The sequence below is a fragment of the Lottia gigantea genome (genome assembly GCF_000327385.1).
Source record: "Lottia gigantea unplaced genomic scaffold LOTGIsca_32, whole genome shotgun sequence".
Lineage (NCBI taxonomy): Eukaryota > Metazoa > Mollusca > Gastropoda > Lottiidae > Lottia > Lottia gigantea.
Genome location: NW_008709073.1, coordinates 2,178,602 through 2,192,537, shown reverse-complemented (window position 1 = coordinate 2,192,537; position 13,936 = coordinate 2,178,602). Strand labels below are relative to the sequence as shown.

The 13,936-nt window shown below is 34.8% G+C and overlaps 3 protein-coding genes across 3 annotated transcripts; 2 read left to right on the top strand and 1 right to left on the bottom strand.

Annotated features, from left to right (window-relative positions):
* Nucleotides 1–4,753: 4,753 nt before the first annotated feature.
* LOTGIDRAFT_59471 (hypothetical protein) lies at nucleotides 4,754–5,035 on the top strand (the record flags this gene model as incomplete). The annotated part of the gene is made up of 1 exon (XM_009057910.1): nucleotides 4,754–5,035. A coding segment is annotated over one exon (282 nt), but the record flags the coding sequence as incomplete, so codon positions are not given.
* Nucleotides 5,036–7,227: 2,192 nt separating this feature from the next.
* LOTGIDRAFT_119857 (hypothetical protein) lies at nucleotides 7,228–7,860 on the top strand (the record flags this gene model as incomplete). Its single annotated transcript, XM_009058068.1, has 1 exon — nucleotides 7,228–7,860. A coding segment is annotated over one exon (633 nt), but the record flags the coding sequence as incomplete, so codon positions are not given.
* A 3,206-nt stretch (nucleotides 7,861–11,066) lies between these two features.
* Nucleotides 11,067–13,584, bottom strand: LOTGIDRAFT_232844 (hypothetical protein). Its single transcript, XM_009058067.1, has one exon. It carries the CDS (start codon nucleotides 13,488–13,490, stop codon nucleotides 11,229–11,231), a length of 2,262 nt encoding a protein of 753 aa, XP_009056315.1. The 5' UTR covers nucleotides 13,491–13,584; the 3' UTR covers nucleotides 11,067–11,228.
* Nucleotides 13,585–13,936: the final 352 nt, after the last annotated feature.

The window sequence follows — 13,936 nt, the reverse complement described above, 5'->3', positions numbered from 1 at the left end:
GTTGATACATTAGTTAAAATAAGACGAAATAGACGTTTTCACGTGTTATACAACTGTCAGAAAAGCTTGATATTGAAAGAAGATCTTGGAGCAGAAATAAACTCTATAAAGCTCATCTCAAGTCTCCGACAGGTTTCAGGCAACCAATCCTATTCAGCACAGCTAATTTTTGGGTTAATTTTCTTAAACTGGACTCTTTTAGTGAGTGCGCAAAGCAAGCGAACTGTCATAAAAGAAGCGTGAATTTGACAACGAGTTACTCGTTATATTATATACTTTCGTATCAATGTTATTCATTTCTGACGCAGTAAAAGATGTAAAATGAGAGGTCAAAGGTTTTTTTTCCTTCAATATGGTATTTTTTTTAAAAAAGAAAAACATATGAATAAAGCAAGTCTATAGGTAACCTGCCAAGTTAAAAACTCAAAGTATTTGACAGAATACTAATGCAACCCCGTAATGTAAACACTATGACAGCGTTTGAACGCTTGTTTTCCGGCCAAAACTGACTAATAACATTGGTGATCGGGGTGGCAAACCGTTACAGGGTTTGTAAAGATTTTTTTTTTCTCAATTTTTATGATTATCGGGGACTCCAATAGCATAAGTTTGCACCATTCCAATTCTCCGTCGGATGTCTGTTCCTGCAATTTCACCCAAACTAAGTGTTTGATGACGTCACTAATTGCCAGAGCCGTATATGATATTTTCCGATTATTGACGTCAATTACTTTGTTTTAGTGGGATTGCAGGAACAACAGACGTTTGATTTAAAATTGGAATGGTCACGACTATTACGTGACAGTCACGTGATTTATAATATTAAAAATGAAAAATAAATGAAATTAAATGAAATGGAGTTTTACGTCCTACTTTTCGGCAAATGAAGACGGGCAGAGCCATGCAGGGTGCAATGAGGGCAATTTTGCCTGGATGACTTATTCAAGGTCATCGGCCTATCGCACGCCGATCGAGAATTGAACCCACAGCCGCCATTTGCTCAACGTAACGTCATGTTCAGAACCAACGCTTTAACCGACTGTGAACCTGACAAATAATCAATCCCGAACAAGGGCAGGTAACTCCCAATGTAGCTTTCTGAATGTTTCCCTTTTTAAAATGGCACAAAAATCAATCAAGAAGTTTAGAGAATCTTTTCGCCATATGCAGGATATTTTGAATTGCAATGTCGGCCCACTTTTGCCTTATGCTTGTAGGCTTATAGGAAAAACCAAATAACAAAATATCTAGATTTGCTATTCAGTTTAATAAAATATAATATTGTATAGCATTATATCAGTAAGAAACTTGTTTTTTCATATGAAAATAATATGTTGTATTCTATTTTATTATGGTCACACATATCATGGAAATCGTTCAGCTCGATCGATTATTTAACAATTATTAATATTTTACATCACGTGACTGCCACGTGATGGTCGTAAAAAAGAGAAATGATAAAAGAGAAGATGTAACGTACAATTGTAAAATGGCAAGTTAATGTCAAACAGAAGACGTTTCTTGTCATATATGCAAAATGTCTGTTGCGAAAAAGGAATTTTCATTGAAAACTTTGGTCATTTTTCAGTTGACTTTGACTTAATGCACATTGACTTTAATTATGACTGTTTTTTCCTTCCATATGTGCAAATTGATGCTATCAGTGTCCCTTATACAATTTTTAACAAACCTCTTTACAATCCCATTAAGTGATAATCAACTAATCCCTTCAATAACGGACGAATTTATACCACATCTATACTGTAAGATCCAATAAGACAAATTGACGGAAACCATCCAGTCATACCTCTTGTGAAATGTCCGTAGGGTTAAAACGAAATTCATGGAAAAACAACGCCTGAAATATAAATGAAAAAACTATTAACCTTTTTTATAACCCTACGGACATTTCACTATAGTCGTGTAGAGCCGACCGGACGTACCAGATAGCTGTCTTTCCAATTTTCTAAATGAAGTCTAACACACTCTTCTCCGGATTTCAATTGAATTGAAATTATCTGGAGTTTTGTGTCTCACTTCACCTTATTGGACACATGAAGTGTGAAATGAGGGAAATTTTGCTGGGACAGCGGCATTACGAAAGACGAGAAGTTTTTTCCATGTCTGCCCCTCCGACCTGTATCAAGGAGATCTTTCAAATCTAAGACGAGTGCAGTTATTCGAGGAAAAGTCAATACGAAATGAGCATAATTATATATAGGCTAAGTATTTCGATTTTGTAAAATAGGTGGCGAAATAATTCAAAAGCCGTCAATTTCACTTTATACCAACTCAAATACTTGTTCACGAATTACTTTACTCATAATTCGTCTTGAGCGATGCTTCTTCACAAAACATTTTCTTTGATACATTCATGTAGCTGGTAGATTCATTGTAAACTAAGACGAACATGTTCAATATTAGATATTATATTCTACCCACATTAACAAGAATATAACTCCATTGAAAACACTGTGGGATATAAAAGGGAATTATTAGAGTAAACAAAGAAGTGGATAGAAAAATAACATTTTGTTAGAATCTGAGAGGAAGGAGCACGCGTGCGAGAAAAACGAACATCGATTGTCTGTGACCTTGTTACCCAGATTTGGGTATACCAATGCCAATTGAGAAGCTTCTGAGACAATTTTATGATGTTTTATTTGATGACGTGCAAGAGATAATTGCATTTTTCCAAAACTTCATGAGTTGGTCGATGCTTTTCTTAGAGGTATACTCGTATTTTACATATTTTCTGTAATAGAAATCAGACGTTCATTTCTCCAACTAGGATGTACCGCATAAATTGGCTTTCAACGTCACCTTCTCATATTCTCTTGCAGTCATTACCAATATTATGACGTCATAAATAATAACTGCTGATGGGAAAGTTAATAACGCCCTGAAGCTGAAAGTGGCGTTTTTGCTTTAAAAAACACGGAACGGGACTGCAAAGCTTTCACCGAACCCCGTGGTTCTCCTATGGACGAGGGTTTCCATGAGATGGCACATAGGGGGAACGATTAGTCAACCAAGGATGCCGAGAGCCTATCACATCCCTAAATGGAAAAAATTGTTGTAGTAGGCCTACCATATTTGCTTATTGAACATGCAGTCGATTATATAAGACAGGAAAAAGAGGCACACTCACTTTGTTACAGAAATTACACCAACAGAATTTCCTCTCTTTACCTTCATACCAAAGTAGCATAGTGATGTGTATACGTCTGCAGCTCTTATGTGGAAGATTGAGTGATACAAGGGGAATAACATCGTAATTCAAAAATTGTATAAATCCTCAGACTACAAATAATTCTTCAGTTTGCACGAATGCAATATTATTTCTCTTGATGAATTTGGTGAATTACCTTACGTATCTTCAAACTTCAGGAACCGCTTTGAAAATGAAATTAATGTTTCAACCCTTCATATGTAAATATTTAGTTTGGCTCTTAAAACTTAGTCGCAGTAAGAAGACATTTTTCAATGACCTTGCTATGTTATGACAGTATTAGTGTTGCTCAGTCTTGGTAACATTGACAAAATGCAGAAAACTCGTTGGTCTTACAATGACCTAGGTCAGAAAGATTAAAATGTCCTTTTGATGAATAACATAAAAGTTGTCATTTAGATTTTTTTTTCAAAAGAAAAGGTACGCTAACAAATTGTTTTGTATTATGTTTTTCAAAATTGTACTAAAAGAGGTGGTTTGTAAAAACAGTAAGGTTTTGTGTTGAAGTAATTAGAAAATGTGTATTTTAGTTATTAAAAACCGCTGCCAGTTTGCGTATGTAATTCTATCCAGCACGATATTACTTAGCGATTCAGAAGCTAGTAATACCTAGTGTGTAAAATCATGAAAGCGGTACAAATACATCAATCGATTGCCGAGGAAATATCAATATCAATATTTTTAATTTAAAATATCATATCTTAATGAGTATTTGATGGATATTTTATTAGAGGGTGATTTTTCTTTTTAATTATATTTCTGTGTAGTATAGATTTTTTAAGAATTGCCACGCCCGAGTCTCCTCCTGACTAAAGATTTATCCAACGTATATAGATAACGTTATACATTATGTTTCGAGGGGAATTTTGCCTGAACAGTGACATTGGTCTATCTTATTACGAGATCCAGCTTTAAGTGTACAGATGCGATATTATCTTTGAAGATCTTCTTTGATAAGTGTCACACATACAGGAAACATAACATGCAACATTTATGTAAGTATTGTCATTTTGATTTGGTTACGTTATGTAACTATTAAGATGGTTTGGGTTTTAATTTTGTTCCTGTTTTCAACATTTCAGCTTACCCTTTTATGCCAGACACCCAAGGGAACTCTTTTAACCCACTTTCGTGGTTGGCCGTGGTCGGTGGAAGGTTGTATTGGTAACTGAACGACTCCATGCTGCTCTGTTGCGTAACTGATGTCAATTCTTTTACTTGATCTTAATCGTCGTAAAAACTGTTAAGCTACAGGGTGGTATGCGCTTTGAATTTAACTTTAATATAAGACCACCCACCTGAAATATCTCCCAACTTGGATTAGTATAAATGCATATTTCCATGATTTACCTTATTGATTAGTATAAGCGGTGGCTGCCTTGATATCGGCTGTAAAATGCGAACATGAATATTTGACAGGTTATGTTAAATGAAGCGGCATTTTTCTATTAGAATTCAACTGAAGCAAGACGTCCTTAGTTTGTCGTTCATTTATTTCAGGCTGCTACATTATATGACATTAAAATGGGCGAAAAAGTTGAAATTAACGTTAGTGGAAGATGTTACCAAATCAGTCGTGAGTTATTAGAACCTTTCCCTCATTCAACATTGGCGGTAAAATGTAGAACGAACGTAAACCAGACGCAGCCTATATTTATTGAACGACCACTTCCTGCGTTCGAGTCGGTTCTTGAATATTACCAAACCGGAAGTCTCCATGCTCCAAAATCTCGATGCTACGCTTCCTTCGTTGAAGAGCTTTCCTATTGGGGATTTAAAGAATCGGACATTTCAGTTTGCTGTCAAAGGAAACTGGCATCATTCCGATCGGATCATAAAAATATGGACAAGTATGAGAAGGAGGAACGGCGGATAAGAAGACAGTATGCAGAAAACAATTGTTATGCTAGTTGTGTATCCAGTGAAGTCAGATCTAAAATATGGAATTGTCTTGATAATTTTAACTACAACATCGCTTCTAAGGTATATAAATTAGGGGAGAATCATCCACCTGGGATTAATTATCCCAAAGGGTTAATTTTGAAGAAAAAAAACAATTTGAGGGGAGGGGGTAATAAGCGCTTTTGTAGGGAAAGCTTTAGAAAAAATCACGAAATACTAAGGTTTTTTAGAAAAGGAGAGTAATGCAATTGATCAAGGATACTGAGAGGTGAAATAAAAAGAAAAGGGTTGAAAAACCATCCCCTACTACATTCAATTTTTCTTGGGGGAAATTACGTCAGTTCAATGTTGGTATCAAAAAGAATAACACAACTAACCGGAAGTATGTAATGGCGTGCTAATAGTTATACAATAGATCACATATTTCCCTACTTAAGTCTTCAATTATCATCAAATATAAGATCAATATATCATAGAGTAATATAATAGTGTAGGAAAGGATGTCATCTTATTTTATTTTCTTATCAATTTGAAGTAGTCTATTAATCTTGTTGTTATTATATAGACAATCGGACTAATGATAGTGAACCAGTTTGGCAATAATAACCAAGGAAAGTACAATTGCAAGAAATTCAATTGATTATCAATTGAGTACTTGCCGATTTATTAAAAATAAATTACTGAAAATTGCAGTTTGATCCATATCATTGATATAGGTTGTTGTTTTTTTCTTTCGAGCGGTGGCATGCGTTTTTATCGACGTAAAGTTGGTCATATTAGTATTATGATCAAAGCCGAAGGATTCTGTTTGTAACAAATTTTTGAATTATTGCAAATGGAAGCTCTAAGTGTACACGCCACTCATACAAAGACTTCTTCACAATCCCTTTAAGTATATGGGTTTTTTAAAGTAACCATCCCATAGATCACATGTTGGTTATATTCAAAGACACGGCAAGTTCATTCGCATGCTGAACTATGCCAATTAGAGATAGTACACATCGCCACGATACAGAGAAAACTACGCAATCTTGACAGTGAGAGAGAGAAAAAAAAACAGTTTAATTATCCGAGTCTATATTAAAACTATGAAAGTGACAGATTCGCCATTTTCGGGGCTTGATTTTGATCTCGAATATCTGTTAATAGTCTTCAGAAGCAGTAGAAATGTAAATCAAATTTTTCTTTCTGTATCTATATACGTATTTTTCTATATGCGGCAAAGTCGCAAGAAATGACAAGTCATGTCGAACTTGTCCCTTTAAGCCTAAAGGCCATACGAATCATATCAGATATCTGAGAATTCCCAATTGGGACGTTATCTTTAAATTAGCTGTATATGATAGATATAGTATCTATCTATTTGAACAGTGAATTAAAAGCTATATTGATCTAGATTATTTCAATTATAGAAATTAAAGATTGTTGCATGACAATTTGTCACCGGAAATTTGGTCATATAATAATTTGGCAAAATGTGTCATTTTTATAGAATAATTTCCTAAATAACAATAAACGTGATCAAATGCTTTTACAAATTTAGTTGTTTCGTTCCGTTGTATGGAATTGTATTATCAATGATATAAGTATTGCACATTTTCGCGCCATGTTTTACTTCCGGTTGGTCGGTTGAACATTCTTACTGACTACCACGAAGAACTTATCTGGTATATCAAACAAACGAACCCAGGGGCAAAAATAGGAATCCCTTCTTTTGCTTTCGAAATATGACAATATTTGGTGGTAAATAGTAATTGTTAGAGGTTACTATCCAGCGCATTCCTTTTAAAGTGTTTCTGTTTTTTTTTCAGATCATATTTGTCGTCTCTGTACTAATAGTACTGATTTGTACAATAGTATCCATTTTAATAACTCACGAAGAATTCGACATACCACTGGAAGACGTTCATTGGGAAGAATATTTCGAAAACGACAATGGTGATTTTAAAAACGTTGTAAAAACGTTACGACTTTATAAGGCAGGGAACATATCTCGTAAAGATTTTGCCGATTACAACGTCACAGAGGAGCTAATTGATAGACTCTATGGTGTGCGACGTGTTAAACCAATATTCGACAATATATTGCACTTTTGTACGGGGTATTTTACCCTTGAACAAATTGCAAGACTTTGCTTCTGTCCCAGTTACATTAGATATTTTTTTTCTATTTTGAACTTGGTGGATATTGTTACGTTATTTGTCGACTATGTAGAGATACTCATCAATGCGTTGCATCCTCAGCAAATATACGAAAGCAACATTTTGGATATAATTCAATTTCTGCAAATACTGAGAGTACTCAGACTGTTTCGGATAACCAAACACATTCCAGGCGCCCGAGTTTTAATCTTCACTATAAAGAATTCTGTCAGAGAGCTTCTCTTCATGATAGTGTTGTTAGTAAATGTCGCCATATTGTTTGGAACTTTGTTCTACTGCTTGGATAAAGAAGCTGCGAAAAACATATCTCAAGGAACTTGGTGGGCAGTCATCACCATGACGACAGTAGGGTATGGGGATGTGGTGCCTAGTGGAATTTTGGGTAGAATTCTTGGAGGGGCTTGTGCTGCATTTGGTATTGTACTAATTGCTTTAACGGTTCCGTTGTTTGTGAATAACTTTTTAACCGTCTATAATGTATCCATTTCTCATGAAATTCTGAACTCAGACGAGAAGCCAGGGACACCATGGATTAAGGCAAAAGAACCCCAAGAAATATGCTAGTGGATGTCTTTCTCCTTTTCTGATTATTATTATTTATCTATATCTAAGTGATTTGTAACTGACATCATCAATATTGGTGGATGGAGATTGCCCAGTCCAGCAAAGGCTTTCAGACGATGATGTGAGATAGAATGGATTTGTGATTTTTCCATTTGCCCAATGTCCCGAAAACTTAGCAACAAAACTGGTGCAAATAATTACCAAAAGTGGCTAAATTATGACCTAATGTATAAACAATATCGATTGTCCTTATCTAATCGAGCGATGAAATGCTTATTTTGTTCATATTTGAAGAACATGGTGCAATAGTGCCAAAAATAATACTGGTTAAGTGTCGTGGGGATCTGGACCGTTGATGTAGTCTTGATTGACCAAACTTGACGAAAAACACCTGTCCAAAAGAAGATTTATATTATTGACAGAGGAAATGGAGCTAAATAATTCGATGATAATATTTCGACTTTTAAGGTTATTAAACCGTGATCTTCATTTTTGAGAGCAGACGATATGTGTATCGGGAACACTACTAGTATTGAATAGCAGCATTCAATCCGGCGGATTAATATATAAGCGTTTTATGACGTTACTATCGCAAAGGGCCCTATATGTATCATATTATATCAGCGTCCCCGATAGACTGCACGTAAAACGTTAAAAAGCTTCTTTACACTCCCTTTAATATTGAGTACTTGATGTTAGCAAACCTGAACCTATACATTCAAAATCAAAAGACATCCGTTCTTTCTCAAAACAATCACAGAAGCTATGACAAATAATGTGATAACGAAAGTCAAAATGAGACTAAGTCACGAATCGAAATTCGTGTGGGTGAATCAAAAATAAAATAGGAAATATTTCACTTTTAGTTTCGTTTTTGAAAACCATGTCAGAATAGTGATCGTCAAACCAACAATATGTTAGAGGCAAAGATCTTTCAATCGGCTCTTATAGTTTTAGTGACAGGTAGGAAACAAATAATTTTATAATATGTTACATGACCTTAATCTTTATTCAACCTTAGTTAAAGGGAAGGTGCACTCTAAAATGGTTTATGTATTAAGGTATAATACTTTGTGTGCATAGAAAAGTGTTTATTCATTATAAAATAAAACCCCATGCTGTAGGCTGTGCATGTGAAAGGTCCTTCGAAAGATTGGAATCGAAACTGAGTAGGCTGTAGTTGCTGTCCTGAAGAATTTTTCTCATTGCACACTACATGGACTTGTCCGTCATAAGCAAGTACAGTCGTTTGAGTGGGATAATAAACCCAGGCCCGCGCGTACGTTAAGGTTTCTCTCTAGTTCGAAATCGAAAATGAGTAGGCTATTGTAGCTTTCCCTCATTGTACACTACATGGCGTTGTTCATTTCAATTCAAATACACGAAGGTGCAAAATGATGTAATCGTGTTATTTACATATGTTTCTATTTGAGATTGGTTATCTTGGGCGTAAATAGGGAGAAGGCTCTTTAGGTCTGAACAGAAGCTACTCAACTCAACTCAATTCTGGACAGCGGCATAAGATAGCTTTTGGCGATTTTCAAATTTACGTGTATAGCCCTAAGAACCCCACACAGTCACATCAGATCTGTACTACTGTCAAGATGAACCAAGTTATAAAAAATTAGAATTAATATTTTAAAACCACTCCCACCGTATTGTAATATATTATTACTGCATATAAAACTGCATTACTATTTTCGTAACGTTCAAGCTATGATCAATAATGTATTTTTTTTAACGGAAATTCCAAGAAAATGTTACTGCCTAGAGCATAATCAATATGTGCAATTTTAAGTTAATGTGCTAAAATTTCGTGGAATTTCCGTTAGTATAATATACGTGAGTCACGAAGGTGTGAATACGTTTTATCCTAGTTAATATTTACCTTGAGACTTATCGTTAATCTTGGGTTTTTTCCTTTGCATTGAGTGCGCGAATCACTGAATCTTTACTTTCGATGTTTTATCAATGGTTTGTTGCACCTATGTGAAGTGAATAATTTGTCAATTTCTTTATGTCCATAGTCCAATAATTCTGATATACACAGAAGCTTTGAATGACATATGCCAACCTATGTGAGTGGACTACGTTATCGTCAACAATGGACTAAGTTAAGCTATGTTTTCAAAAACAAGTGTACTATTTTCAACAGGTGAACTCAGTTTTACTATGTTATCATCAACAATTGAACCCAGTTTTACTATGCTATCATCAACAAGTGAACTCAGTTTAGCTATGTTATCATAAACAAGTGAACTCAGTTTAGCTATGTTATCATAAACAAGTGAACTCAGTTTAGCTATCATTAACAAGTGGAAATGGTTAAAATATGTTGTCATCATAAAATGAACTAAGTTAAACTTCGCTATCATCCACAAATGGATCCACAAACTACGTTATCACAAGTAAGTCGGCTTAGTTAAATCATAATAAGATCAACAAGTGGGTCAACAAGTAGACTAAGTTCTATAATTAGATCTACATGTGGATCAACAAGTAGATTAGTTCTGTAATAAGATCAACAAGTGGATCGACGAGTAGGTTAGTTCTATAATATTATCAACAAGTAGGTCAACAAGTAGATTAGTTTTATAATTAGATCAACAAGTGGGTCAAAAAGTAGTTATAATAAGATCAACAAATTGGTCAACAAGTAGACTAAGTTATAATTAGACCAACAAGTGGGTCAGCAAGTAGATTAGGTTGTATAATTCGATCAACAAGTGGGTTAACAAGTAGACTTAGTTCTATAATTAGATCAACAAGTAGACCCCTTGTTCAGCTTATAAAAATGTAAAATCCGTGTAATGGAGTGAGAGAAGTTGGTATAAAATACCATATATAAGTGTATCCGTGCATATAAGGTCGCTGTGACCTGATAATCGTAGAAACATGTTCTCTTAGCAACAAACAACAAACAAATACAACAATTTTTTTTAATGGGTTTGCTAAATCTGAAAAACCCTATATTCAAAAATTAACTACCTACACACGAGGGAAATTTAAAAAAAAAAACTTCTATGTCAAGTAACTTTGACCTTCATCGACATTTTTTTTTTCATTTTTCAGCGATATATGACAAAAATGCAAATTTTGCAAAACATGTTGAAATCTTTCGACTGTAATTCTAACTTCTCATGTCAATGTGATTTTCATAACAGGAATGTACTATCTATTCTCTTTTATAACTCTGAAAAGTGTCCTTTTTATGCAAAAATTATTTTTTTACAATTATAAAGCGATATAAATAGTGTACATTACCCAAGACCTACTTGTAATTACTATGGCGGAAGCTTCAACAAAAGCCCCACCCTATGTACAGATAGACTGGAAAACAAAATATGAGCCATTCCTTTAAAAACAGTTTAAATTATTTCCATTCTTTCACCAAGTTGTCTCCAAAAAAGGTTGTCGGATGCGTGATTTTCGTCCCATATAAGATAATCACCAGTCCGAATTAATTTATGTATGATCTTGGTCACATTCAGAGAACAAATTTCTTCTAAAACGATCACAATGAGAGCATTACTGTCACCATGTTCAATAAGAGATCTTTCTAATGCCATATGGGCTTCAAATTCACACAGATTATCATGAGAATAGGCATTTGATAAACATAAAATAACACGTTTGCTGTTATCTATTCTATCCAAACAGTCTCCTAAAACCATCGTCCCTGGCATGCCGTCTCGATGTGGAAAGTAAACTTTGAGTCCTTTACTTTCAAGTTCCATAATAATTTTGTAATAAACCGTATTGAAATTAGCATGAGCCGAACTAATATAAACGTCGTGGGTATACACCGTTCCTCTGTTTGTCGAACACTTGCGACGGTTAAAATTCAGAAAGTAAAGCGTGTAACGTAATCGCCAGCGATAACGGTACACGACCGTCATGATTAATATTAACGACAACGCCGCAATACAGGTGCATTTAATTATTTTAGAGGTTTCCTTTCTCAATAAACAAGATTTTTTGTTAATCTTAAACTGGCTTATTAACTTCCGTCTAATTTTTGAACATTCATACTCTGTTGGATAACAATCCATTTTATGCTTATTTTTGTTAGTAAATTCAATAAACCACAACAAGTCACAATTACAAACAAATGGATTATAAGCAACATTGATGAAATCTAGATGATATGTAAAACTTGGTGGAAAATCCTGTTCTGTGATGGTAGTTAATCTATTACCATTCAAGTAGAGTGTTTTTAATTCTATCAATGGATTAAAATAACCGTTTGGAATGAAATCTATTGCGTTATCGGTAACATGAAGAGATTGAAGTTTGAGTAAATTGTTAGGGATAGCTTCGGGTAAAAATAGAATTCCACTGTAACTTATATCCAGATATATGAGGTTGGACACATTTCGTAACAGATAATCCCATAGAGTGTTATTCAACATTGGCATCCAGTTACCGGAAAGGTCTAGCTTTACAAGTCCTCGGCACAATTGCAAGATCGTTGCTGTGTCAACCTGTTCCGAAGTGAACTCCAAATCGTTGAAACGAATATATACTCTTTCAAGAGAAGAACTATTGAATGCATACGGCTCAAGATAGCGTAAACTGTCCGTTCTCTCTAAGGTTAATCTTTGTAAGGATTTAAACCCAGCAAAACTATTCGTCGAAACACGCCGGATTTTCGTAGCTGAAATATTTAACAGTTCCAGTTTATCCAAACAGTCCAAGCGATCAGTATGTAAATCGTGTATACAGTTGTCGTCGAGAAAAAGCCAAGTTAAATTAGGAAATTTAGTTCCATTCTTACAGCAATGAGGGATTCCAGTTAACTCGTTCGATGACAAACTGAAACTTTCCAGACTTTCAGAGTGTTCTATAAGGATATGGCGAATGGAATTAAACGAAAGGTCCAAATATTTTAGCTTCTTCAAGGATTGAAAAACGTCGGTAGTGGAAACTTTCCTGATGCTGTTATTTTTAACAGAGAAAGTCGAAAGGCGTGTATTGTTCAAATGTGGCATTGAAAGATATGGAAGTTCCTTCAATTGCAACCCTTCCAGTATCAAATGTTCGAGCTGGGTTGAAATTCCACTAGTAAGATTTTCAATAGCTATATTAGAGATATGATTGACACTTACATTAAGAATCTTTAAAACTGTAAAATTTGACAGTGAACCGTTTTCTATGTATGAAATATTGTTTTTAGAAATATCTAAACTTTTTAAACTTTTAGATAAAGTAGATATATTAGTTAAACTATCTTGATCTAAATTCTTTAAACTGTTTCCGCTCATATTCAGTGTCTTAGTTTCCAGTGGAACAATGGGAAAGAAAGTAAGGTTTCGTCTTGAACAGTCTGTAAATGTTCCATCTGAAGAGCAGAGACACACAGATTGATTGGTGGTGCTGTTCACACATGGTACTCGACTTGGTTCGTTTCCGTTTGTTAGCTCGTTTCCATTTCTTGACACGCCAAATTTGTTAGCTATTGATACGTCATGTCTGTTTGCGTATCTCTTTAACACTTTGGGCAATCTTTTAATACGATTCGAACCGGCGGTATCGTTCACGTGCGACCGTACAGATTGTTTGAAATTAACTCCACTTACTTCAAATACAATGAATGCAGATATAAATCCGATCACACAAATAACATGCATATTTGGATGTTTATTCGAATCGACGTTCACTTGAGCGACAGCTCTCTATATCTAACATGGATGACTCAACCTGTATTCACAAGTATTAGTCAAGAGTACTGTCATAGTTTGAAGTCTAGTTTTACTTGTGAGAAATACAACGTTACGGTCATGTTTTGTTTCCGTTCTGATGTTGTGCCTTATTGTGTGACTTTGCGGAAATGTCTGTTGTCGAGATGTTTCCTTCTTTTTCATTTCGTTTACACATGGCACACAACTTCAACTGTAATAGACGCGGCTGTCCTTTAACTCCTATATTTCTTACTTTTTGGCGAGGCACTTAATGAATATTAATTGAAACATTTTTGCAAAGCTGTATTTGCACATTAACAGATGGGCAAAAAGTGGAAAATTGGCCCTACTTCTGGTTTAAACGCGAGATTGATTTTAACTTCCGGTTGACCCAC

Bases quoted from the DNA above. Each gene is read 5' to 3' on its own strand.
- LOTGIDRAFT_232844 (XM_009058067.1), bottom strand. From the start codon at position 13,490: ATGCATGTTATTTGTGTGATCGGATTTATATCTGCATTCATTGTATTT.